The sequence below is a fragment of the Manihot esculenta genome, chromosome 4 (genome assembly GCF_001659605.2).
Source record: "Manihot esculenta cultivar AM560-2 chromosome 4, M.esculenta_v8, whole genome shotgun sequence".
Classification (NCBI taxonomy): domain Eukaryota; kingdom Viridiplantae; phylum Streptophyta; class Magnoliopsida; order Malpighiales; family Euphorbiaceae; genus Manihot; species Manihot esculenta.
The window spans coordinates 1,795,777-1,823,552 of record NC_035164.2 but is presented as its reverse complement, the minus strand read 5'-3'; the positions used below and the strand labels follow the sequence as shown (position 1 = coordinate 1,823,552).

General features: G+C 31.9%; 3 protein-coding genes across 6 annotated transcripts; all 3 read left to right on the top strand.

The window, feature by feature from the left end:
* The first annotated feature begins 248 nt into the window (after positions 1-248).
* LOC110613563 lies at positions 249-11,482 on the top strand. Of its 3 annotated transcripts, none has more exons than XM_021754765.2 (13): positions 249-407; positions 888-1,059; positions 1,152-1,214; positions 1,339-1,444; positions 1,725-1,829; positions 1,910-1,986; positions 2,079-2,196; positions 7,792-7,864; positions 8,013-8,204; positions 8,767-8,890; positions 9,323-9,547; positions 9,621-9,678; positions 10,182-11,482. In XM_021754765.2, exons 1-12 carry the CDS (start codon positions 325-327, stop codon positions 9,666-9,668), a joined length of 1,386 nt encoding a protein of 461 aa, XP_021610457.1. In that variant the 5' UTR covers positions 249-324; the 3' UTR covers positions 9,669-9,678; positions 10,182-11,482. The 3 variants fall into 3 exon arrangements, with proteins under 3 accessions (XP_021610457.1, XP_021610456.1, XP_021610458.1); XM_021754764.2 differs by having other exon boundaries at positions 250-407; positions 885-1,059; positions 8,767-8,887; XM_021754766.2 differs by having other exon boundaries at positions 251-407; positions 8,767-8,887.
* Positions 11,311-14,244, top strand: LOC110613564 (shugoshin-1-like). 2 transcript variants are annotated; one of them, XM_043955925.1, is made up of 9 exons: positions 11,311-11,481; positions 11,630-11,667; positions 12,373-12,481; positions 12,579-12,602; positions 12,694-12,762; positions 13,083-13,134; positions 13,224-13,289; positions 13,384-13,444; positions 13,753-14,244. In XM_043955925.1, the coding sequence occupies exons 1-9, from the start codon at positions 11,311-11,313 to the stop codon at positions 14,054-14,056; spliced, it is 894 nt and encodes a 297-aa protein (XP_043811860.1). In that variant the 3' UTR covers positions 14,057-14,244. The 2 variants fall into 2 exon arrangements, with proteins under 2 accessions (XP_043811860.1, XP_043811861.1); XM_043955926.1 differs by lacking the exons at positions 11,630-11,667; positions 12,373-12,481.
* A 6,927-nt stretch (positions 14,245-21,171) lies between these two features.
* On the top strand, positions 21,172-22,794 carry LOC110612520 (protein enabled homolog). The gene is made up of 2 exons (XM_021753292.2): positions 21,172-21,389; positions 21,523-22,794. Exons 1-2 carry the CDS (start codon positions 21,336-21,338, stop codon positions 22,213-22,215), a joined length of 747 nt encoding a protein of 248 aa, XP_021608984.1. The 5' UTR covers positions 21,172-21,335; the 3' UTR covers positions 22,216-22,794.
* The last annotated feature ends 4,982 nt before the right edge of the window (positions 22,795-27,776 follow it).

Genomic DNA, 27,776 nt, shown 5'->3' with positions numbered 1-27,776 from the left:
AATTGTAAAATGCCAGGTTATAAACAATAAAAAAATTTATAATAAAAAATTATTAAATTAAAAATAACTAAATGAAATAAAAATAATTTAATAAAATAATTTAAAATGGACAATTTTTTTAGAGGACAGAATGGTTATTTGATAATAATATATATTTTTTTTAAAAAATAATATTAAATTTTATTAATAAATTTTAGAGCCGTGGCGAATTGAAAGTCTAATAAAAAAATTGTTTTTAGTGTACATAAATACTCTGTGTTGGGAAACCGCGCTCGCTTTCGCGCTTCAATCTTAAAATTTAGGAATACAGTGAGAGGGAGAGAGATGGAGATGGTGAACATGGACGATCCTCTCGATTTCGAATCTGAAGACCAACTTCTCAGTTCCCCTGTTATTAATCAGAAAAGGTTTCTTCCTTCAACTGGAAATCTACCCTTTTATCGTCTTACTAATTCTACCATTTTCTGCTCATTGTTCAAAATCCTCTTATGGGTAGTTAGGATTTTTATCTTCTTTGCTACTGCATTAAAGTGTCTATTTTATCATTTTTAAGCAATGGAATTTCAGCATGCCATTTAAATCTCATCTGGGTAGTTAGGGTTTTAATTTTTGAGTATTGTTTGTTCTGTAGTAATGTAGCCTTCATTGCTAATGTTCTGTAGTAGTAGAAGTTTTGAAAGTTGATTGAACTTTATTCACTTTCTAATCTCTGTCAAACTTTAGAAATTGACTGGGATATCAAGGATCCTTTAGTTAGAGAGTAGCATCTGTCCTTTTTATCAATGAAGTTCCAGGCAAATCTGGTTGTTTGACTTAAGTTTAAGTTTTGTTTGGTCGCTTAGGGTAAAGTCCTGCCTCATAATGTTTATGGTTATACTCTGAAGCAGGAAGAAAGTGATTGGCTTGGATGAACTTTTGACTGATTACTTTAAGGAGAAAAGCAAAGTGATTGAGAGGGAGTGTAAACGAGCAAAGGCTAAGAAGAATTACAATTCTGATGAAGATGACGGCGGCAAAGAAGCTTTACTATCAAGAAAAATTAATGAATGCCGCAATCAGGTATTATAAGCTTATCCAATCTAGGTTTTTGTATTTATTTTTTCATTTTGGGTATACTGTTTATAATTGACTTTATAATATATTTGGTATAGATGAGAGAAATGAGTAATGATGAAGAGATATCCACATGGGGTGTGCAGGTTTTCGGAGATCAGGTTATTTCTGATGACTACTGTACTACTGTACTACTGTCTCCTTTTTACTTTTTGTGGATATAATTCATCTCTGAGATAACTAACTGTAATTCATCTTCCTTCGGCTTTTCCATGTGAATCACAGAAACCCCCACCACCGCTTGTTTTTCCTGAGCTTGGAAGTTGCGCCTTGTTGCAGTCTTTTATGAGCAATAAACTCCAAACTTTGATTGAACCGAGTATAGAAAATGGTTGTTATTTTATTTTACTTTGGTTTGCTTTCCTATTTCCTATTTGGAATCATTACTATAGTGGGGATAAGAACAAGGAATTCCTAGATAGTCCTATGCATTCAGCATTTTCATACTCTGCAATATTTTTTTCTCTCACCAGATGTATTCTTTCCCCTTTTTTTCTTTCCTATATTGATATGAATTTGCAGTTATCTACTAATGAGTTCTGTATTACCAGTTTGAAATAAGTTTCTGATTTGAATATATGCCTACCAATCTCCTTGATATGTTCTGACAGGGGACAATTTTCTAGAAGGACTATTGGTAAATGGCTGGCTCTCAAAATTGGTTTCTACATGTTGTCATGTAGAAAAATTGATAGCTAAATGGACTTTTAACTTGAGTAAGTGTTTATCCTTTGTGTCCACTTTGTAGTTACTGATGCTGGCTGTGTTCTCATGATCTCATCCTATGGGTTTTTAGTGTTATATTCGTCAAAAGAAGAGTTAAGGACATCTGCATGTGACTTCTGGTGGATCATTCTTTCTCCTGAGAATAAGGTGAACATCTATACTTTTAGTGATTGGATAGAGATTTCAGTTGTGAATATTGGGATATAATCATCATGGTTTTCTTCATTATGCTTGATTAGGCTGAGAAGCTGCCCATTAGAATTGAATGGTTCCCTAGCTACTCTGATCTTCAAAGAGCTCTTGATACTTATGGTTTTCTATTCACTTCTTCCTCACATCCAAAATTGTCAAATATGGGTATGTTGACTATGTTCTCTTACCTTATCGATATTTTTCCTATATCATAAATAAAATGCACTCTATTAACTGGTGATATAAATTTCCTTTTCTTGTGGTAGAACAAGTTGTTTGCCTCTGTTTTTATTATTATTACTATTTTTTATTTTGCTTAGTAGGACTTTAGGATGTAAGGTGAATAATGCTAATAATTGAATGCCCTTTTCCAATATGTAATTATGTTGCTCTTGGAAAGCTCGTCTTTCTACTATATTTTTTAGTGCACATTGCATTTACTTTTCTGCATTTTGTTTTTTTCTTTCTTCATTTTATTTTTTTCCTTTCTGTTTCTCTTCTTTTTGTTCTATGTCACTGTCAAAGAATGAGCCACGGCAAAGAAAACTGACAAGAATAGGGAAGAAGGATAATGTGAGAAGAGAATTAGGTAAATATGAGAGAAAAAACAGAAATATTTGGGAGAAAATAGTGATTGTATGTCATTCATATCCAGCATGTTACATCACTCTCCCATTTATACAAGAATCAGAGTCTATTAGTCTAACAACTCTAATAACTTTTCCCTCCAATTACGGCTGTCACACTATCACACTGTCACTTATTTATTTGCTTAAAATTCCACTATATTTATCACATATTGACTTTCTTATTCCTTTGGATATATGTCACAATAGCTTCCCCAACAGAGTCTTTTTGTCCCCAAGAAGACACAAACTCAAGAAACTGAGACAAAAGAAAGGTTTGATCTTCCCAAGTGGCCTCTTTAGCAAACAACTGAGACCACTTGATTAATTCCTGAGAAACTCTTTTACCTTGCTTTAGAATAGTCCTCTTCTTCAAAATAGCTTCAGGATAAATCAAAACTTCATCTTCCTGATAAGCAGACAATTCATGGATAGCCACATTCTCATCACCCACCTTTCTTATCAAAAGTGACACATGAAAAACAGGGTGAACAGTAGATTTAGGTGGCAACTGGAGTTTATAAGCAACAACTCCAATTTTGCCAATCACCGTATAGGGCCATAATACCTGGCAGCCAACTTAAAACTCTTCCTAATTCTGTTTCTTCTCGCCTCATCCTTCTTCCCTATTCTCATTAGTTTTCTCTCTGTCGAGGCTCATTTCTTGACATTTAGTATCAGAGCCAGTTTGTGAGGGCTACAAAATTTAGTAGAAATTGAGATCTAGTGGCCGCAAGATGACTCAATTTGGAGCAATCAACCAAGAATCAAGAATGATAGAAATGGAGGAGAGTATTACGGCATTGCAGGAGATGATGAAAAGAGATAAAGAGGAATTACGAGAGGAAATCGAGCAGAGTGCGGTGCGAAATGTGATTTTAGAGGAATTGCGAAGCATTTTTGGAGTCGAAGCATTAGAGAGGGATAAAGGAGTCATGGGAGGTAGTTGTGAAGGCAGTGGCAAGCAAGGTGCAGCTACGGGCATACCTTCGTTAGCTTTTGGTGGTCGCGGAATCCTCCCTATGCTCAAAGGAATCTTGAATCCAGGAGTTTCAAATCTCCCGCTAAGGACTCAAATAGTGTGGGAATGGTAGCCAAGATTGTAGGTAAGCCTACTTTTGTCCCTAAAATTAAGCTCGTCACATTTGAGGACAAGGAGTCTAGGGCTTGGATTAGAAAATGTATCAAGTATTTTGAATTGTGTGGAGTGTCAAAAGAGCAAATGGTTAGAGTAGCAAGTTTGTTTTTGATGGATAGGGTGGATGCTTGGTGCCATAATTGGATTAAGGAGGAAGGGCCACATAATTGGGAGGCTTTTGAAAGGGAGTTATGTAGTAGGTTTGGAGAGGAAGGATTGGAGGATGTTGTAGAAGAATTTATGAGGATTAGACAAGAGGGAACTATAGAAGAATATCAAGACAAGTTTGAAGATCTCCGGATTAGGCTAGAGAGGGTAATGCCTAGTCTAGGAGAACTTTACTTCCTCGCTGTGTTCATGGGAAGCTTAAGAGATGATATTAGACCCATAACAAGGATGTTGAAGCCTACAAACTTTGCTCATGCTTTTCGGGTGGCCAAATTTCAAAAACAATTTCTTATCAATACCAAGAGAATGCCTCCTTATTATAAAACCTTTCGGCCAAAAATCCAACTTCCTCAACCAAAATTTTACTTATGCTCCTAAACTTCCAATTTCAGATTTGAATTTCTGTCTGAATAAAACCAATCCATTATAGAAAATTAGTCCTACCAGTGGCCAATCTTTTGTCAAGCAGATCAATACAAAAAATAGCCCAATTGCTTCCACCACCACCAACTCTACCCTTGTTAGACAATCACAACCTAGACCTTGTTTCAGATGTGGAGACAAGTAGTTTCGGGGCCACCAATGTAAACCAAAGTCATTAATGGCATTTAAAGTGCAAGGTAAGGAAGGAGGGGCTGCTAGAATGAAGACAGAAAAAGGAGAGGAGTGGCATGAGGTATTAAAGGAAGAGGAAGTGCAAGGTGAGTTAACTCTGTATGTGCATGCACTAGATGGTAGCCAGGGATTAGAATTCAGAAACCATAAGGATTGTGAGTCAGTATAAGAATATGGAATTAATAAGTTTGGTGGATAGTGGTGGTACACATAGCTTCCTTGATAAAAAGGTTGACGAGGAGTTGAAGATTCCGTTGGTTTTGATGCTTGAAATTTTTGTAATTGTAGCAGATGGGAAGGGGGAAAGTGATAGTATTACTCCAAATTTCCACTAGAAAATACAGGTAATTCATTTCAGTATGATTTGAAGGTACTTCCTATAGGAAGTTTTGATATTATTTTGGGAGTGGATTAGATGAAGGTTCATAATCCTTGTCCTATTTGATTACCAACAATCTACAATAAGCTTTAATAGGGATGTGTTGAATCCTACATCGGTTGTGAAAAGGGGTAATGTGCTCCTTATATGACCAATAGGCACTCCTTCCCCTTGAGCTAGCTTTCAAGGTGAGTTTGCATGGCACTGACGATCCTGGAAGAATAGAGGAGAGGAGTTGTCTTTCCTGTTGTGGGGATTGAGCAGAGTGGCTATGTGCGTAGTTGAGTTGAGCTTCCTTGGTGGATGGAGCAAGGATTGACGTTACACGCACCGAGGTGTTATATCGGACTCACTAAGTGATGGTGGTGTCCAGAGCAAGTTGCGGAGCAAATGTATGAGTGAGGATAGGGTTCCTCGGGTGCCTCAGAGGGTGGGGCACGGCAGGTAAAGCTTGCGTTCTGACGGGATTGGGACGTCCCCTTTGGCTCGTTGCGCTCGTAGCTTGAGTGGAGGAGTGTCACTTCGGAGGAACAATGCTGGGATCAAAGTGCTTAATTGCAGACATGCTCGAGGGCAAGCATGGTTTGAGTGGAGGAGAGTGTCACGTCCATAAATTCTAGAGATGTGCAACACCATGCTGGGGAAGATGTTGCCGTGAAGATTGGGTGGGGAGTTGCTCAGAAGGGCCGTTGTGTGTGGGCACCATTCCTGCATACACTGGTCAGGAGCTGGAGAAGCTCCCTTGATGAGCCCAAGGCAGGGCGAAACCAGTCAGTGTGATAAGACTTCTCGATAGGCTGAATTTCGCAGGCTATAACCTCGTTGGCGCCAGTCCAAGTGCCGCATAGGCCTAGTGCTCAAGAGCGCCTGTGACGTGTGGTATTAGAGTCACCCCATCCGATGTTGGGCCTCCTATAAATATGTCATGAACCAGTAAAATTCTGGATGTGAGGGAGTATGTTGAATCCTACATCGATTGTGGAAAGGGGTAACGTGCCCCTTACATGGGTCATAGGCACTCCTCAGTCCTCCCCCTTGAGCTAATTTTTGGGGTGAGTTAGGTCTGGCTCAAATTTAACAGGATGGAAAGACAGCGATTTTGCAAGGAGGGAGGAGCATAGTGCAGATTTTGTTACACCCTTATTATGTGTTCAGCAAATGCCTGGGGAGGAAAATGTCTAGGGGGGCAGTTATGGTCCCAATCTGAGACTTCCAATAGGCACTGAGGAATTTTTTGTGGCTCTGCAAGGTCTGTTGAGTGAGTACAGTGACCTGTTTGAAAAACCTAAGTCACTTTCTCCATTCAGATCTCACAATCATTTCATTCCATTGCTTTCCAATGCTGAACCAGTCAATATTAGATCCTAATCCTCATTTCCAGAAAAAGGAGATAGAAAGACTGATAGATGAAATGTTATAAAGTGAAATCATTCAACCTAGTACCAACCCCTATGCTTCTCCTGTTCTCCTAGTCAAGAAGAAGGATGAGGTGAGAAGAGAATTAGGTAAAGATGAGAGAAGAAAATTAAATATTTGGGGGAAAATAATGATTGTATTTCATTCATATCCAGCCTGTTACATCACTCTCCCATTTATACAAGAATCAGAGTTTAACAACTTAACAACTTTTCCCTCCAATTACAGCTGTCACACTGTCACTTATTTATTTGCTTAAAATTCCACTATATCTATCACTTATTGACTTTCTTATTCCTTCAGGTATATGTGATAGTCACCTTCCAAGTTCCTTTTCAATTGATGTCGACTGGGCTTGAGTATCATGTGTTGTAGAGTGAACAAGCATTTTAATGAATCACTGTTGTGTAATAACAATATAGTGCACATGCTTTGGAAGTTGAAGACAGTTGATCAACTTATATGATAATATGCCCTCTTGGAATAAAAAAAACTACGAAGCAAGCTAAAGAGGAGTTAAAAGAGTTGTCGAAGAGTAATCAATTGAAGTTTTCAGCTTTTTTTTTTTCTTGAACTTTAGCTAGTACTGTATTTTAGTTGCCTAATTACAGGTTTTAGTTAGCTAAGTTTAATTTTGCGAGCTAGTGATAGCTGGCAATTACTTGTAAGTTTCCTGTTATTTTCTTTCTTTCTTCTTAGTATATTAGCTAAAGTGACTTGTTGAATGATATGAATTTCAGTTTTCCTCTCTCAACCTTCATTGTAGTAGAAACTTAGTTGCATTACGCTATTTTTTGAGGAGTATTCATATTTCCGCTTTTGCTCTATCAAATAGTCTTACCAATATTTTGTTAGTAGATCCTTACTAATATATAAGAGATTCGCACATTGAAATGCAAGATGACAAAGCCACTAAACAGAGCAGTTGAGAAATTCTTGTTTTCTTGCAACATGATTGAGCTGCCTCCATGTTTGTAGGAAGAGGTTATCTCTTCTATTTGCTATTTAAGTGCCCTAAATTTATTAAGGATACATAATAGAATTTTGCAAAAAATTTTTTTGAGTAAACTCGAGATTTTCAAGTTCTCTCTTAGTGAGCTTATACAACCTTCATCGTAGGTCGAAAAAAGAAAAACCTGATTCCATACTCATCCATTAACTCCATTTTTCCACTCAATCGACCCATGACCAGATCCTATTCTAGGGACCATAACATATTTCTTGCCTTCTTTTCACTGTTTTGGGTGTTGCATGTTGTGAGTGTAGACTTATTTTTTCCCTGGTGCTTTCACTGAAGTAGATTGCAGGAGTTCATTGAGTGAAATGATGGATTTTCCATTCATATTTGCTGTATCAGTAAATTGGTATTCTTAAATTAATGTGGTTTTCCAACTCATAGTGCGTGGTATCTCTTTCAGATTCTGGTGGTAGAGGACCACCTAAAAATATTAGAGACTGGATCAAATTTACTACTGCATGTTGTCTTGTGAGGTATGTGACAGATTTGAATATAAATTAGTCTGCTTCACTCTAAGCATCGGTGTGTTCACTTGTAAGGTGAAGTCTATAAATGCTACTACTCAGTTGAATAATTATTGCTGATCTTTTAAGATCAACCCAATTTTATTTTTCTTTGCAGGAGTAAACAACCGATCTTTTCAGCTTCAGAAGCTGAAGAGTTGGTTAAATTCCTTATTTGTCTATCTTTAGATCGCCAACTTCAAGGTCTGCAGGTGCTTTTGAATAAATGTATGCAATCAGCTATCAGTTACTTCACAGACAAGGAATGGAGTACCAGCTGTGAGAAAATAGCAAGGACTCTTTCTTGCAGGTAGTTGTTCAGTTTTCTTCCCTCCATTGTTGTCTCTTTATATCACTTTAAATATGCCATTATTGGGAATCTTGGAGCTCATTATATTTATATATAAGATAAACTGATTTGTTTATCATTACATTCTGTGGTTTTTCTTTCATTTATTTATGTTATAGCAGTTTCTGAATGTAAACAGCTGTGGTTATATTGTGACCAGAAGTATAGATACATATTTTTTCTTGTGCATCTATATTGGGATATTTGCTGGGTAATGGTGTAAATTTAAGACTGCAATTTAGTTGTGCACTTTTCTATGTGCGTGTTTATTTGTTTTCTTTAATTTAATCAATGTTTTTAAAGCCAGAAATTATTCCATGATGTCTGCATGCTTCTTGATCTTTTACATGCAAATAAATAAACTCTAAGATACTTCTATTTTATTGTGGCTTTTGATCAATGCAACCTTTGGACAAGTTTGGCATGGTTAGCATAAGCTAAAGGTAATATCCTATAAATTGACTAGGAACAAATATTTTCTTGATTCGTTTATCTTATTTTCAGCATTATTGATTCTGTGCAGAATTCCCATGGATTTGAACTGCTTGCGATCTGTGGAGTGTATTTCAGGAGTAGTTACTCGTAGTAATAACCTCCGAAGTGCAGTTTCTTATCAGATTCTGCTTGCTTGTTTTGATCATAAGGTAGCCTGTGTTTGTTTTCCTTTAGTTCACATGTTTAGATCCTGTTGAGAAATTATTAATACTTATTCTTTTATCTTTGTGGTGACTTCTATCATTAACTGCATCTGCAAGTTTCTTCTTCTCTATGTGTCCAGCCTCAGTTGGCTTCGTGTTGATTGAATTATTTATTACCAGTTATATCAGTTTTGCCTTTAAACTTCTCTTGATTAAATGCATAACATCATGTCATTGATTGGGAACACAGGTGCCTTAATTTTCTGATTAACCTAGAGTCAATGGCATTTTATTTTGCAGTGTGTTAAGATTTCACTATTTTTGTCAAATAGAACAACTTTTGACAAATTGAATGAGTTCACTGTTTTCCATTTCTAACTCTATTTGTCTTGGGCCAAAGTAAAAGTTACTTACCAGTGTCACTTTTGCCATGCTCCTCAGGTCACTGATGAAGTAGATATCCTGAACATGCTCATATCAATTAATGTGAAAGACAAAAATTGTGATTTTTTCAAGATGTACATTTACCTGGTTTTGACCGAGAACTGGCTCTTGTCCAATCCATCATTGGAACTTGAGCCAGTCATCTATGAAATGTGGGGAGTTTTTCTGCGGAACTGTTCATGCCAAATCAACGGCACAGATTTGAGGTCTTACGCGTCTAAGGTATGCAGCTAAATATTCTTGTGTCTGTACACCTGAGGTCGTTTTCATCGACAGAGTTCTTTATGTGTTTCAGGTTCGCACCAAAGCTTCATATCTTCTACATGGCACAACAAAGAAATAATTATTACCAAGTATGTGTTCTTAACCAGCCAAGAAGATATAGTGCTTTTCTTATCATCTATTATTATTTCTAGATTATTCATTCAAGTCTAATTTATGCACATACATCTATGCTCGTTTTAAAAGGAAAGTAAGGGATAGATGCTGGGTTGTTGGGGAAATACAATGAATTGTGACTGGTAACAATTGACTCCTGTATCCACTGGTTAGGTGATGTTTTAAGAGTTCTAGTTGTAAGTAGTGATATTTTAAAAACCCAATTTCTCCAAGTTTTGTGGCGCATTGACAGCTTCTGGCCTTATGGGTGGTGAAAAACTCTTCATGTTAGGGAACTATAGTCTCTCATCTCCCTCATGGAAAAGGTTTTGATGGTGTTGCAGTGATATCCCACTGCATTTGCAATTAGTCATGGTCTCGTCTTTTTCATTAGTCTCACTCATATGTATATATATATATGTATATAAGATGCATAAACTGCTGCTTCAGTGCAATTAACAGAATTTTACGTTTACAGGGCAGCTCTATGTAAATGAATTTGAAGCCACAAACAAGGATGTTGAAGGTTGTAGAAAGCAACCTCCTTTTTGAGTTATTCGGGTGTAAGAGCTACTATTTTAGCACTAAACTGGACCACTAGTACAAGGCAGCCTCCTTTCTCAGGACCCACAAGTGACTTATTTTTTGGGTTGTGATAAGGCATGGAGGGTTGTCGGCAAATTTGCCTTTTGGAGTTAGGGAGTACTTGTACCATCAGTTTTTCTGTAGTAGATGGTAGTCACTGTTTTTGCAGAGATACCTTTGTTTCAAATCAGGGCTATGATTGAACATAGTGATTGGTTGCTGCAGAGAATGTGCTCTAGCTGGTAAAGAGGATGAATATAACCTTGTACAGGCTTGCTTGCAATGCATTATGTGCTTGTTCTCTTCTTAAATCTCGAGAGATGGACAAATTACTGAAATACAATCCTAAATGGAGACAAGCTTCCAAATTTCCTGGAAAATGATAATTTCCTTACAAAGAGATAAAAAGAATGATAATTAATCAACAAATTGTCTAAAAATCAGGAAACCATTGAGCTTTCTAGTATATGATTCACTTCCTTATCTTTCTATTTTTTTTCCCAATCAAACATGTAAAGAAAATTTTAATAATTAAATTACAGAAATAAAATGTTGAATGGCACAAAATTTTTGAAATAAGAAAATACAAAAAAAAAAGGTTCGGAATTTTAAAATCAGGTTCGGGAGGTCCGCCTTCTGGACAGCTCAGCTTTGGAAAGCCGTTAATACTTCCAGCCTCCACTTACTTCCTACCGTCTTTGCCTTCAATTTCTTCTCTCTTTACCTCTTCTTTTCATTTTTGTCTCCTTCGCCCCCTCTCTCTCCCTGTCTCATTTTCTTTGAATAAAATCTTAATTACACAGTCCAGTTTGACAGAGATTTCCTCATTTCAGCTGTTCCTCCATGATTCAATTTCAATTATAAGTAGTTGAGAACCTTTTCTTCTCAAATTTTATTGCAAACCCTGAAAGCGAAACCCTTATTATACCCGAATTCCCTTCTTTACCTTTATATTTCATCTTCATTTCTGGGGAATCTTCAATTTTGCAGAACTACAGATTCTTGAATGTAATGGTTAGATAATGATGAAAGGTGAAAGAATGGCGAAGAGATCATCAGCATTTGGAAGCATAGTAAAGAGCAGGCTCTCTGACATTACCAATCCTCAGTCGCAACACACTTTGGTTGGCCTCGACGAAAAGCAGCCTCCCATTCCAAACTCCACAGAGGATTTGATTAATCAGCTTCTTAAGGTACAAGGGTTTTTATGGGTCTGAGAAATAAATTATTTGGGATTTTATCAAACTTCTAGCGGCCTTTATTCAAAATTTCATCTCTGTAACGTGAATTTCTTGTTCCTGTGATGTGGGTTTGCTTTGGATTATCATTTTCTTTTGACAGGAAAAAGCGACGCTAATTCTGTTTGTTGTGGAGAGAGAGTATCCTTAGACAGTTATTTCCTTTTCTTCCTTTGTTCTAAAATAGTCCATGAGGTTTAATAAAGCTTGCAACTTAATCCCTGTCATTTTATTGATAAACAATTTAGTCTTGATGTTTTATTTTATTAACAAAATAGTTAGTTTATTAAAATTTACAATTAATTTAGTCATTTAAATTTTATTTTATAATAGTTTAATTCTTTTAATTTTAATAATTTGTAACAATTTAATCCTTAAAATTTTAATATTTGTAACAATTTAGTCCCTTTATTTTTTAGTTTCTTCTTCAATTTAATGTTAACTAATGATAAAATTAATAGAATGACTATTTTGTTAATAAAACAAAAGCTAAAGAACTAAATTATTTACTACTAAAAACTTAGAGACTAAGTTGTAGATTTTACTAAACCTCATGAGTATGCTATGCGTTAAATTACCTTTTAGTTGTTGATAAATAAAAAAGAATTGGATAAACACACCAAATAAAGTTAACTCCATTAGTACTAGGTTAGTATCTGAAGATGTGATGTCTGAAACAATTAGCTTTAGTTGGATTAAAACACCAATTAGCTCTTAATCAATGGTACTAGAGTTATCTTTGAAGATTTCAGGTCTAAGTTCTGAGTTCCCATTAGTATTAGCTAGATTCTTGCACTGCCCATTTTGGATGGATTTGGATGTTTTTCTTAATTTTGGATTGGACAGTAAAATCATAGCACTAAGTGATAATCAACTGAGGAATCTGAGAATGCGTTATCAGAAACTACAGCTGCAGAATTGGAATCTTGCTCAAGCAAACAGTCAGATGTTGGCAGTCAGTTTTTCCTTACTCATTAAAATTCAAAGCTAAGATTATTTCTAGACTAATTTGATTCTCACTGATATTTAACTACATTTTATTGCTTTGACAAGAGCTTAATTTAGGAAGAGAAAAGGTAACTTGAACTCTGCTCCAAATCCCAACTACTTGCTTGAGTTATCTTTTATTTATGTCCAACTCAAGAAATTGGTATATTATTGTTCCAGCTGAAGTCACTGCAACATGAACTTGTATGCAAGGTTGCCTTGCTTAAAGCAAAGAATTTAGAGCAAGAGGTTAGTTTCACTTTCCATTCTTTGACGGAAAAAAATAGTGATCTTTTTATATCTAGAATGAAAAAAAAAAAAGATTATTGAATTAGAGAATTGAAATCACGAAGGAAAAGAATACTATATGTTTATTCCTCAAAAACTACAACGCCCTTGAGGCTTGGAATTCATGTATTCAGGCTTCAGGAAATTAAAACTCAATATTTTCAGCAGAATGTGACATCTGTGAGGATATATCTTGAAGAAATTAATAGCAACTTCAAGTTGAATAGGAAAGTTTCGCAGAGAAAATATATTTAGGCTTGAAAGTAATTGAAATAAATTAGTGTTGTTGTGCAGGGAAAAGCAGAAATTATAAATCAGAAGACTGGCTCCCAGGTGAATCTCCACAAATCTATTTAGTGCCATCAATAATTTTGAAAATTTTTCACCTATCACTTGACCTCTTCATATCTTGTTTTTTCAAGGAAGCAGAAGTAATAACAATACAGAGCCTGGCAATCGTGTCAGAAGGCGACCAGCAAGAAGTCAATGTAATCATTTTGAGCTAAAATAGCTAATCTGAATATACTTCTTTTCTTCTTGGTAATGGTTACTGACATTATGGAAATTTCAAAATACTTGCAGCTATGGGCCCTTCTACTACTTCCAGACAGGGCATGGAAAAAGAGAAGCTTGAAAGCAAAAGGTGAGTCTGCTAGGTTTCCGCACAAAGTTGCATATTCCGAGCTTTTTTGAGATTCATGTGGAAAGAAAAAATATTAAAAATTCATGGTTGTAGGACAAGTATTTATAAGATTAGGGTGTAATCAAGTTCGACAGTCATAATGTCTAACATAACTAAGTTTAATACTTTTAGCGTCGAATGCATTGTTCCTATGCCACGTAGCAGTGAATTGATACGTTTGATTTGCGTTGAAACTTGGAAATGTCTAAATGGAAAACTTCTTCAAAATTCAGTTCTGTAGTTTCAGATATACATTTTCATCTGTGCAGGCGTTGTTTGAGAAGGCAATCTGCGAGGTTCAAATCCCAGGAACAAGAGCTTTCCATGGAGAACTTGTTTGAGATTGAAGAGGCAAAATTCCCAATCACTCATCCACTAGATAATCCAATGCAGGAAAAGGGTCTAAAAGCTCAGTGTCCTTCATCTGTTATGAAGGAAGAAAATTTTGACCCAGAAAATGAAGCACAAGTGGCAGAAAGATCTTCACTGGACAGACCGGTTCGCCGAGCAGTTGAGAAGGTGCAATCCTACAAAGAAGTTCCACTTAATACCAAAATGCGCAGGACAGAATGAGCAGGATTTTTCCAGACAACCATTGAGTAGAACAAAAAGAGTAGATTGTCACATTTGTCATTGTAAAGCTATAACTAGTGTTTGTGTTCTCTCCTCCATTTTTAACAAACTGGTCAGTGCTGTTGTTAACTGTAAGTGGAGGAGATAATTGGCAATTTAGTATACATGGTTTTTGGATTTTTTTTTAATTATTATTGAGAAAAATATTTTTTAAATATATTTATAAAAACATTTTTTTAAATATATATATATATATAAAAAAATCATTTTCATTGGGACAAAAAGCGGAAAGGAAATTGCGCCAAGTGGAAACAGCCAACTAACATAACTACTAATCAACCCCTCCCCCACATGCTTAGAGAGGATACGACAAATTGGCTGTCGTTTTTATCAGACTTCGAGACCCAAAACCGCGTTAAGTGATCACGGAGTATAATCCCCCTTTTATTATTATTTTTATTTTTTTAATTTTAAAATATAAAAAATGAACAAAATTTAATTTTAAATTTCTCTATTTATATATTTAATAATATTTTCCTTTATTTTACTATATAATATATCAATTTTAAGTGGTTTTTATTTTTTGAGAGAATAAAATAAGTAGAGAAACATGATTTGGAGTCTTGGATTCCAAAAAAAAAATCTTAAAGAAGATGATATGATTTGAGATGGAATTGACGGCCCACCTAAAGACTAAAGAGCCCCTCAAATCCAATCCCAGCGTTGATTCTCTCAATTTCTTTGTGACCCCACACGCCTTCAACAAAGTTGCCTTCCATCATTTTCTACGTCCCCACCCGACAAGTATTAGTGGTTCGGACCCCACTTTTTTAGCTCATTTTATAAGAAAATTTATACAGTCAAACGGTGATTTCGTATCATTAGATAACAAATTTATAAAAATTTAAAATAAAAAAAAATTACTCAATTTTAAAAGGATAATTTACGATTTAGTCCCTGGATATTATCATTATTAACAAATCAGTCCCTATATTTTTAAAAACCTATTAAAATGTCCTTATGTTTTCTCTCCGTCAACGAAATAGTCATTCTGTCTATTTTTGCCGTTAAAAATATAGTAAAAGACTATATTACCCCCATTATTTTTCTCCTTCTCCTCCTTCCTTTTTTTCTTCATCAATTCTTCTTCCTTCTGCTTCTCCTTCTTCTGCTTCTCCTTTTTCTGCTTCTTCTTCTTCTCCTTCTTCTTCTGCTTCTTCTCCTTCTTCTCCTTCTTCTTCTGCTTCTTCTCCTTCTTCTTCTTTTGCTTCTTTTTCTTCTTTCTCTTCTTCTTCTTCTTCTCATTCTTCTTCTTCTTCTTCTTCTTCTTCTTCTTCTTCTTCTTCTTCTTCTTCTTCTTCTTCTTCTTCTTCTTCTTCTTCTTCTTCTTCTTTATCTTCTTCTTCTTTTTCGGAGGAGGATTTCATTGACAAAAAGAAACGATAAGGACGTTTTAATAGATCTGAGAAAAGATAAGGACTATTTGGTTGACAAAAAGAAACAATAAGGACGTTTTAATAGATTTTTAAAAATATAGGGAGGGATGATTTCGTTGACAGAAAGAAACGATGAGGAGGGACTATTTCGTTGACATAAAAAAACGATAATAATGTTTTAATAGATATGAGAAAAGATAGGGACTATTTCATTGACGGAAAAAAACGATAAGGACGTTTTAATAGATATGAAAAAAGATAAAAATATTTTAATAGATTTTTGAAAATGTAAGGACTAACTTGTTAATAATTGTAATATACAAGGACTAAATAAATAGTTTTATTTGAGGGTAAAATTGGATTTTAAAAATTTTCTCTCTCCTCCTTTATCTAATTTTAACGGAAAATAGGACGGAAGGACTATTTCGTTGACGGAAATAAAACATAAGGACGTTTTAATAGGTTTCTAAAAATACAGGGACTGACTTGTTAATAATGGTAATATCTAGGGACTAAATTGTAAATCACCCATTTTAAAAATATATTAAAATTTTTTAAATATTTTAAAAATCTATTAATTAATTTCTTTAAAAAAACTAATTAATAAATTTGTTAAATTTATAAAAATTAAATAGTAAAATATTTAATTATAAAATTAATAAAAAAACTAATTAATAAAATTTTTAAAATATTAAAAATATTTTAATATATTTTCTAAAATTGATGTGTCAATTTTTTTTTTTCAAAGGATTTCTAAGATCTATGTAGATATGTAGACTTTTATGAAAATAAAGTTTGATTTTTGATTTGATTTGCATTTAGTTCTATGATTAATATGTTAAATCTTTGATTAATTTGCTAAATCAGTATTAACTTTCTTTTCTCTATTTGTCTTTTTCTAAGCTTTGTATGCATATATGCCAAAGTTATTTTCTTAATTTGTACTAATTAGTGACATAACACTTGAGTGGATTTTGAACTTAGAATTATAATTTTAAATTTTGAAAATAATATAATATTATTAAATTAAAATGTATTTTTAAAGGAAATGTCTAAAGAATAAAATTATAAATTTATAATATATACTCATCCCAGGAGTGCAAGATATATATAAAAGAAAAATTAATTAGAGTGGTCAAGCTCGTTTAATTCAAATGGTCTAAACATTTTTTAGATATTTTTTAGAACAAATCGAGTTTCTCAAACTTTTTTTTTTCAGTGATCGATGACCGCTGAATTATTGGCATCTAGATTGAGATCAAATCCTGAAAAAAGAACCAGATTCAAACCCATTAGAGTTTACTATATAAGTTGATCCATCATCACATCTCCTAACCCATAATTGAAGTAAGTTGGACTTACCAAGGGTCCGGTCTCATCAGAAGAGGACCCAACTCATTTGACGTTATGGGTAGAAAGAGAGCAAGTCCAACTATGCCGTAACTCTATCAGCACGGATATCGAAAGAGAATTAAATGGTCATATGACGAGAATTGACAAACAGATATGTCCGTACATACGATTTTGTATAACCAGCAATATGTGGCACTGTAGTAGAGTAGCGGTTATACATCACTAAAAGATAAGGAAAAAAAAATAAAGGAGAGAAATACGATCCTGAATGCTAAACTTTTCCATACACACAAATCCTATTTTCTATCGGATATTATAAGAGTTTTTAAAATTAGAGTCAGTTGAATAGTAACCTTTGAAGTCTTAAAAAAAAAAAAAAATGAATGAATTCCCTTAGGCCTTAACCATCCAAAAGAAATTGGTTACTCCTTTTCACCCACTACCATTCTTTGTTTGTTGATTTAGTTACAACTTTAGACTTTCATTTTTAATGTAAATTAATAAATACATTTAATAAACAATTTGATCCCATTTTTATTTTTTAATTATCCACTAGAAGAACATAGTATTATTATTGTGCCCTAGATTCTTAACAAATAGTAAGAAAGACTTTATCATCTTAACTAGGACATCAACTTTGAATATACATTTTTTTTTGCATAAAGTTGAATTCTTTAAGTAATTAAATAAGACTATGGAGAGCTAATGGGATTGACAAATATTAAACTAAATAAATATGTGTATTCATTTTATACAATTCAATTAATTTAATAAAATATTTTCTAAATAAATTATTTTTTTATAAAATATCTTATTTACCCACATGATCATCATCAACAAAATAAATAAATATAAAAAAACCTAAATTTGGCCGACCAAATATTGCATAGAGCACCAAAAATTACAATCTTAATGGAAAATTAAAGAAACTTATCCTTTTGGTTTATGCCTTGTAGGCTTATATTGGGTCCAAATTAATTACTAGGATTGCTTACCATAGAATTTTGTTGTCATTGTTGCCAACCATATTATGTAGCCTTATCTATATGCCTCAATGCATACATGTCTAAAATAGGAATTTACTTATTTATTATTTTTAATTATATAAATAACCTTTCATGGGTTAGACAATAAAATATAATTTTTTTCATTAAATAATTATCATCTTAAAGGTAGCTGCATCTAACCAAAATCGAATTCAGACTCGAATCATAAATTTAATTTACTTCTTTTTTTATTAATAAAAAAATTATATTTTAAAATCGTAAGACAGAGAAAAATTTATAATAAAAATTAAATAAAAAATAAATTATATATTTGCTTGGCATAATATTAGCCCAATAATGAATTGTTCATGTAATACATCTATAAGATATCTGGTGAATACATAAAATAATTTTCGCTATAAAAATTATTTTATGCACGAATTTTTCATGAAATAGAATTGAATGGATATCAGAGAGTATTGTACAAAATAAAAGAATTTGTTTCACACTCTATATATTGTAAACCAAGAGCAAGTGCAAATTTAATCCCTTCTTGATAGAATTGATAGCATATCAATTTAATATTTTATAATTATCTTTTAAATTAGAAATTAGTTGATCATATTTTTTATATATTTGGTTAGTTCTTAATTTATAATGTTTAATATTTGTATTTGGTTAGTTCCTAATTTATAGCCTAGAATTATGCTTTTTTATATTATATAACAGTTAGATTTGTAAAGATTCAAATCAAGTAATATATTTTCTTTCGGGTATCAGAGCTGTAATCATACCCTTTCTCTTCTTTTTCTATAGTTTTTTTTTTCTTTATTATTCATAGTGGCTTTCAAAATTCATTCAGCTCTGGCAGCTATCTCTCTCACACTGGATTATGAGCCTACTCAATGCTTCGTTGTTCTATTATATCTCTTCTCAATGTAGAATTTACTATGAAAAATTTGAGTTAATTGAATTATTTTTTTGGTATTGCAATCACTCATACCAAATATATTAAAATGGATATTCATTTTGTTCGTGAGAAAGTCCAAAAGGAAGAGGTGCGTGTTATTCATGTCCGCTCTCATTATCAAATTATTAATATATTTACAAAAAGTCTTTCGTGCATGTTATTTAATAATTTTTAGGACAGTCTTAGCATTCGTCCTCCTATTGCTCAACCGTGGAAATAGTGATAGAATTAATAGTATATCAATTTAATATTCTTTAATTATTTTCTAAATTAATTGAACATATCTTTTATATATTTGGTTAGTTTTTAATTTATAGTCTAGTATTATGCTTTTCTATATTATATAACAGTCAAGTTTGTAAAGATTCAAATTAAAGAATATATTTTCTTTCACTTCTAACAAATCACGAGTTTTTCCTATCGTAGCTGACGGACAACGTACACATTTAGTAATGCCATACGCAACAAAACCTTGAACTATTATTAATAATGACAATGATATCCGCTTGTGAAAACTGATCTTTCTATACAATATCACGATTGAACTTATAAAATTTTGAGAGAGGGAGTTCAAACACAAATAAAAAATGAAGGATGCTGAAAAACATTATGGCTAGTAAAAATACTACTAAGTCAAAGTAAATAGCAAGTAAAGTTAGCAAAGTATCATGATTTACTTTATTAAATAATATTTTTTTTTAATAAATTATATGTTTTAAATATTTTCAATGCGGAATGTAATTTTTTTTAAATAATATTTTTTTGTGAAACTAAAGTACTCGAGTCACATATAATGCAGGTTAAATTTGATAAAAAAAAAAGAGAATTTAATAATAATAATAATAAGGCAAAGATAAGCAAAACTCGGATGGGACATAAAGGGCGCGGCGCCCATGTTATTCCCTTTGAAAATTTTTTGGATCATTAGCTTGGATTTTTACCACTCCTTTTCCTTTGTGCAAAACCCAATAAATAATATTTATAATTGCAAAAATTTTTATTTAAAAAAAATACAATATTAAATTATTATTGAATTTCAATTTATTTTTTATTTTTATGATTATGAATTTTAGTTAAAATTTAATTAAAAAAATTATATATTAAAGATTTTATGTGTTTAATTATTTTAGAAAATTGAGGTCTTAAATTAGTCAAAGAGAGGCCTCACCATTTCCTACAAGGAGGACTTTATTGTTAAAAAATGGGTCCATCACCTTTCTTTGGACAAAATATTGGTGGGAAAGTTTGGTTACCACCTCCTTTTTAACATGATTGCTTGAAAGAGTTTTTTTTTTTTTTTTTGGTGTTAGTTATGAGTATAATTTAAATTTGAGAGTTTTTTTTTTTTATAAAAAAGTTCTAATGAGATGGGCCAAGGAATTAGGAATTATTCCACAAAAGATATAGAGATATGAAACACGAGAAGATTTGATTCAAAAAAAAAATGAAACACGAGAAGATGAATTTGGAAAACACATGGAAATAAATATAATATAAATCTCTCTAATTTCCATGTAAAGTTAAAAAAAACTCACCTAATTTCATTTTTCTAAATAGTAAATATGACTTCTTTTTTAAATATTTCTATTAATTATTCAACATTTAGAAACTAGTCAATTTCATTATTCTAGGTTGGAGATATTTTAAGATATCAAATTTTGTTTTCTAATATTAATTTTAATTTGAGTCATTTCATATAAATTTATTCATATTACTTATTATTAATATATTTTAAAAGAATTTTAACAAAATAGATTCTAAATACTTAGAAGTTTAACATGGTAATAAGTGTATTTACTTACAAGTTTAACTTGATGATAAGTGTATTTAAGTGAATTTGAGAGATCTCGGATTTTACATTTTCAATTTCTAATTTAAAAAAAAAAAATAAGACTCTAAATTTGCATTAAACAAAATATAGGGAGGAAGAGAATTTCCACTTAAGTAATAAGAGGAGACCAACCCATCAAAATTTAATAAAGTTTATATTGAAATTAATTTGCCATAAAAATTGACTAGAGACTTTGCATGCTTTAAGGTAAGCAATTATACACTTTGTTCTAAAATATAAGCAAGTGGGAAGTAAAGTACAGGCACTGGCCATTTGTTCTAAAGAAACTAATCTAGTGATGGTTTGTTAGATAAGAATAGTCACTGGTCAGTGTTCTCTGCCTGCTTTTTCCCTTTCATTTCTGAATTCTGATTCCTTGATGTCTCTGTTTTCTGGATACAGCCATAGACTCTGTACAAAAATACTGTGTATAAAATACACAGAGATATAGAAAATTGGGTATTTGGCATTGTGGGGTTTTTGGCTTTTTGTGCTTTTGTCCAACACTAAGTGAGAAAAGTAAAAGAACACACACACACACACACACACAAGAGAAAACAGTTGAAGCAAGTGGTGCCTGCTTCCTCTTCTTATAAGAGCTACCTAAACTGCTTAAAAACTCCCCACATCTCTCTCTTTTTCTCTTCAAAAGATCAGTGTTAGGTTAATTGTTGTAGTGTAGTGTAGTGTAGTGTTTAGCATCATGGAGAATCAAAGAAGTTCCCTTCTTGGCTGGGCTTACTACTGCCAAGGAAAGGTAACACACATTGTTTTCAATCTTTATCTTCTGTTTTGCTGTTTTGCCGTTGTAAGGACTAATGGGTTGTTTGTTTCTTGGCATTTTGAGAGAAATTTTGTTAATGGGTATTCCTCTGTTGTGAGTAATGCAGACAATGGAAGAACTAAAGAATTCCCTTTTGTTCACAAGTTTGGAGCTTGAGCAAACAAGGGTAGCAGCTCAAGAAGAGCTAAGAAAGAGAGATGATCAATTGAGTCATCTTAAAGATCTGCTTAACAAAATCACAAGTGAGAGAGATGAAGCAAGAGAAAAATGCCAAAGACTTCTCCTTGAGAAGGTATTATATCAACAGCAGCAGCAGCAAAATGATCCTCTTTCTGGGATTTCCAGCATTGAAGATGAACCCAGAAGAGCAATTGACTCTAACAACGGCTTCTCATCATCAGATTGTGAAGAAAGCATTGTTTCATCTCCAGTCATTGACACAATTCCACAAACACCTCATCTGCCACCAGCAGCAGCTCCTCCACCAACAATAGAGGTTGTGCCTCAAAAGCCTTTACCTGAAAAGGGGAAGCTTTTGCAGGCAGTGATGAAAGCTGGGCCTCTCCTTCAAACTCTTCTTCTAGCTGGACCACTCCCTCAATGGAGACATCCACCACCACCACTTGAATCCTTTGAAATCCCTCCTGTTACCATCCCTCCACCACCACCACCTCCACCACCACAGCTCCTCCACCTAGACTCTTTAATAAACATCAATGGTTGCAATAGGAAGAGGGTAATCTTTGATGGCTCTGATTCTCCAACAGAGACCAAGCATCAAAGGATACTTCTCCACTGACCAGTGACCACTACAACAACTGAGTGAAGATTTACACACTTTTACAATTACATATAATATAAATATTTCCACAAATCAATTTAATTCCAGTAAAAATTAGTGAAGAATGGAAAATTCAATGGTGGGTATGTGACTGATCTAGCATTTTTGTACAGAAGGTTTGATTTAGAGAAGCTATTAAAGTGGAGAGACAAGTAGAGGGCTTGTTTTTGGCTTCCTTTTTTTGCCAGTCTCTTGGGTTGGAGATCGTTGCCTTTTCTTTTTTTTTTTGGCTGCATGATGTGAAAGGGAGATGGGGTTCTCCAAGATTGCTGTGGCATGTAAAATTGTAACTTTAGGTGCTAGTTTGAGCTTTTGAGAGAGAGAGAGAGAGAGAGATCTCACAATCAAGGGTGTGAAGTTGTTGGGATTGGAAGATGGGAGGCCAACAACCATGAGGTCTCATAGACCTGCCTGTCGGGTTGGGTGGATCCCACAAATCAGAATCAGGATCTACTGCTGGTGTGATGTATGATTATATTACTCCTTTCTGGTGAAGGTGGAAATATATCATTATATAATACCTAATTTTCTTTTTAACGGCAATTTTTTTTTAAATATGTATAATTCCAAATGCCCCACTCTGCTTGTTATGAGTTAATTTCAGCATGAGCTTTCATCTCCTTAAATTAAACAAAATAATGGTAAGGATGTTATGTTGGTCTTCACATGCAAAATATATGATTACCCAAGTGAAGGGACACTTTGGTCTTCTGCTGAAATCATGGTTTTCTCCTATAACATTTTCTAATTTACTTCCCATTTCACAACCTTCTAACATACCTACCAGGTTGATCTTCCATTAGGGTAATTGAATTCACTCATTCTTCATAATCATTTGTTTGAGTAAACCCTTTGTTAGAAAAAAAAATAGATAAAATAAATCAAAAAAATAAACTTTTTTTTTACCAGAAAGAAATCTAAGCTACTGATTTATATAGAGCAATTAAGCCTGCCCAACCAAAGGTTTATCATGTACATACATACAACAATCATTGAATATGTTCTGGAGATTGACTTTCTGAATCAGAATTAGTTAATAGGCTTGTGTATAATTGGGCTATTGGGCTTTTTCCCTTTCTATCTTCTCTTCAATGACGTTTTGACCTTTTATTATAAATTTACAGGCTATGTTTAGAAGAGGGAGAAAAATAAAGATGGTGAGCCCATTTTGCCATTTTTTCTTTTAATATATATGAGATTTGATGTTCTGATATTCAGAAAATAGGGTTTACAGTAGTTGTACAAATTTAAATTGAAAGAAAAATGTTTATCCCTTTTATTCTTTTTTCTTTTGTTCGTTAATGACGTCTAACCATCTCTTTGTTATAGTGCCACCTGATCGGTTTCTGTTACTCAGATTCATACGTAAGAATGTGTCAAAATCTCTCTTTACATCGGACGATCATTTAATTCTCTCGGTGCTTATGCCGGCAGGGTTGCGAAGTGACTGAATATACTCACATTCCTCTTCTCACATCACTAACCTAGACCTCCTTTAGAAAGGGCTGCATGTGAGGTCTGTCCGGTCTGATTCTCCGACTGGGTTGAGACGCGCAATGTGGGCTGGTTCACTTTAAAAAGGACCTGGTGGATTTTGGGCCTGTCTTCCTTATTAGGGTCTGACTTTGACTCCAAACATAAAAAGTTCGACGATCATCAAAATTTAATAGTCCAAATTCTTCAATTTAAAATTTTTATATTTCTACGGAAATATTTAGTTTATTTTTTAATATATACCCAAAACTCAAATATGTAATAAATCTGATTATATATTTAAATTTATCCTACAAATACCTGACTTATTGCTATCAGAAAATTATCAACTAACAAAGAGAATTATCATGTAGGGAATCTGTTTGGGCCAATCTTAATATAAATTCTGATTCAAGAATTTTGGACTGGGCCAATAAAGATAATTTAATTGATTTTTACAAGAATATAAAAAATGAGAATTATCAAATTGAAGAGCATGTTTTTACATCTTAAAAACTTCATTAAATTCAATTGAATTTATGTTATATATTTTCATTTAAATAGAAATTAAGAATTTAATTACGTGTAATTAGTTTGACGTAACAAAATGAAAAAATAGTTTCTGTTAATCATCGAGCTTTTTTTTAATTATTAATTTTTAACTTATTATTTTAGCTCTGTGTCTATTTTTTTTAATATTTACTGAGACTTTTATTTTATAAAAAAATAAATTATCTTATTTGTGTTGTTTTACCTAAAAGAGTGAAATTTTACATAATTATTTATATATTTTTTAAATTATATTTACTTATTTTGATTGATTCTCTTTATTTTTATTAAATTTTTATATTTAATTTTAAAATTTTTAATTTTAATTTATTATATGATATTTTTATTTAATTTTTAATATTTTTAAAAGTCAAAACAAGGAGTAAATGAGTTATTTTTAAAAGAAATTTAAAAAAAATTGAGGAAAATTATAAAAAAAAACAGATAAAACTCCCTATTTTTATCTCTGTATCGTTTTGACCCACTGCTTTATATTTTCTCCTGACAGATTTTTGGGTCCGAAACACATGCTAGAAAATACAAAGTAGACTATTCCATGTCTCAGTCTCTTCCATGCGTTCTGTCCTATATTTTTACTATTAAGTTCTAATCCTTTAAATTTTTTTTTTTATGACTATGGGTTAGAGTCTCACATAGTATAAATAAATAGAAATAAATGAACTTTTTGTCCACTCTTCAAAAGTGATATATAGCGAAAATCACGAGAAATTTAAAAAATAAAAGATTTTAAAAGAGAAATTCACCCGTTAGAGATTTTTTTTCATTGTTTTAGGATGATTTTAGATAATTTTTTAATTTAGTTTATTCGTTTGTTAGGAAATTTAATGTAGTTTGAATTATTAATTTTTTTAATTTATTTAAATTGATTTTTTTTTATCTATTTATTATTTAATTTTTAAAATTAATATTTTGAGAAGTTACAGAATATTTGAATGATTTTATCATGAGATTAAAATTGGGAGAAAATATTTTAAAATTGAATTGAAAATTGAATAACTGAGCAATATTAATTGATTTGATATGCGAAATTTTTAAATCAAATAATTACAGTATTTAGATAATTAATTAAAGTATTATCAAATTATTGAGGGAGATGATAATTTTTAATTAATTAATTTAGTCTTACTTGAAAGAGAATTAATTATTATATGATTATTTATTCTAAATTTGATAATTAAAATTAAATTATTAATTAAATAAATTAATTGAATCAGATTCAAACTACTTTAATATTTAATATTAATTATTTTACTAATTTTATCATGTCAAGTTAATTAATTTTATTATTTTATTTTATTTCAATTTCCCAATCATTTTCATACCTAATATTTTAAATAATATTTAAATTTACATATATTTTAATATTTAATTTTCAATCTTTAAATAAAATACTCTACTCATTTTTTTATTGTCGGAGAGGATTCCATATATTTTTAATAATTTCAAATAAGCCCTAAATCCCACGATTTGACAAAACTATTGACCCCTCAATCTCACAATTAATCAACACATGATGGTACAGAATTCATAGACGGGTAGATGTGGAATACAAATATCAATTAAAATCAAGTTAAATTAATTCTCGCTCTGGTTTTTTTAAATATATTTTTAATTTAATTGATAAGAGTAATAAATATATTAAATTTTAATAAAAATTGTGATAAAAAATATTCCATTACTCTTTAATTAAAATGTCTATAAAAATATAAATAATCTGATTAATGTCTTAGGAATACTTAAATTAAAAAATAAAATATTTAAATTTTATTTATCTCACACTAAATAATTTATATTTAAAAAATATTTTTATTTCAATCTGATTTAATTTAATTTGATCGATTGGGCTATTTAGTTTGGTCGTGAATCTTGGATTTGTTCTCCCCCACTAGAAACCACCCTGTCTAATTGCTTTTAGCATTTTTACAAAAAGCTCCAACAAGTTTCTAGTACTTGTCCATATCTTTTTCTTTTCACTATTTTTAACAATTTTTATTTTTTTTCTTCTTTTTCTATTTAAAATCTCGATTTTTTTTGCCAAAATTATGAAAAAAAAATTAAGATTAAAAGAGTTGAAAATATAAAATTTATCAAATCTACTTCAATATATTTATCACTAGACTCAAACTTCACCGTTAATTTGAATCCGCCATATATAGAATAGAAATGATTTTGCTAACATTGAGAATTGCAACAGGGCACATGTGGTGCGTGAGTTGCATAATATTCCTATATTGAATAGATTATTAAATATAAGGATAAGGAATAGGAATGGGGCATATAGCATTTCCCTTTCCTCCAAGGTATTTCTGAATTGAAGCTTTATTAATTTCAATGGACCTAATTGAGAAAATGAATTTAGTTAATCGAATCAAAATTTTAATTAATTAAAATTATTTAATTTTTAAATATTAATTGAATTGAAATTAAAAAAAATTAGATTAAATATAATTTTAATAAAATAATTAAATTTTATCGATTGAATTCAGTTATTCGATTATAACTGAATATGCACTGGAAGGAATGGTGCAATACTACCTTTAGCTTTTGCTAAATCAAATAATTGGAGACTCTTGGCTTTAATTATTGTCTTTTATCTGGAAATTAAGTTAGGCATCATAATGAGGCAAATATTATAATTCAATTTGGCTCCAAGTATTTTAGTGGATACATTTTTAAAATTTAATGAGGAAATACTTCAGATTTTTTAATTATTGTTATTATCTATTATTATAATTAGCAATCAATAATTGAATGACCAAATATTGAAAATTAACAAATTATAACTTTTAGTGTAATTATAATTTATAATGGTTCATTATTGACTTTCAAAATTTATTTAAATGATTATGAATAATTACTAATTATTAGTAATTGATTATCAAATATTAATGAACAACCAACAATAATAAACAATTGATAGACTAAACATTGACTATTGAAAACAGTCTTTCGTTTAAAGTTTTAATATGGTGATTAAAAAAATAATTTAAATCTTATTAATTAGGGTTAAAGTATTTGATTTAAACTAAAATAACTGGTTGAATCGATTAATTTTAGAAATTTAATTTGATTTAATTTTTTATTTGGTTTAGTTCGGTTTTATATTTATTAAAAATCGATGAGTTCGGTTCGGTTCATTTTTGACCTAAAAATTTCAATTAGATCGAACGGAATCAAATAAACATAATATTACGTTTAATAATTTCCTAATTTAAAAGACACGGCTCTAAGTTCTAGCCTCCAATCTCTCTTGCACGTATCAATACATCGTGTCGTGCCTCCACTCTCCTCTAAGTCCTCTCCACGCATCGGCATTGTCACATCGACCATCGTCGGGTCGTTAATCTTCACTCTTCAAATACGCATTATCGATCTTCACTCTTTAAATACGTATCTTCACTCTTCTCTAACTCCTCCGTGCTCTCCAATCTCTACGCATAGTTGCTTTTCAGTCTCTTCATGCATCATTGACGTCA

What these genes read in the sequence shown, in the direction of transcription:
- LOC110612520 (XM_021753292.2), top strand. Translation starts at nt 21,336, where the DNA reads ATGGAGAATCAAAGAAGTTCCCTTCTTGGCTGGGCTTACTACTGCCAA. An exon ending in CTTACTACTGCCAAGGAAAG is followed by an intron (nt 21,390 to 21,522) that starts GTAACACACATT and finishes TGAGTAATGCAG; the next exon opens with ACAATGGAAGAACTAAAGAA.
- LOC110613564 (XM_043955925.1), top strand. Translation starts at nt 11,311, where the DNA reads ATGATGAAAGGTGAAAGAATGGCGAAGAGATCATCAGCATTTGGAAGC. An exon ending in CAAAGAATTTAGAGCAAGAG is followed by an intron (nt 12,763 to 13,082) that starts GTTAGTTTCACT and finishes GAAATAAATTAG; the next exon opens with TGTTGTTGTGCAGGGAAAAG. An exon ending in GAGAAGCTTGAAAGCAAAAG is followed by an intron (nt 13,445 to 13,752) that starts GTGAGTCTGCTA and finishes TCATCTGTGCAG; the next exon opens with GCGTTGTTTGAGAAGGCAAT.
- LOC110613563 (XM_021754765.2), top strand. Translation starts at nt 325, where the DNA reads ATGGAGATGGTGAACATGGACGATCCTCTCGATTTCGAATCTGAAGAC. An exon ending in CCTGTTATTAATCAGAAAAG is followed by an intron (nt 408 to 887) that starts GTTTCTTCCTTC and finishes ACTCTGAAGCAG; the next exon opens with GAAGAAAGTGATTGGCTTGG. An exon ending in CTTGTTTTGATCATAAGGTA is followed by an intron (nt 8,891 to 9,322) that starts GCCTGTGTTTGT and finishes CATGCTCCTCAG; the next exon opens with GTCACTGATGAAGTAGATAT.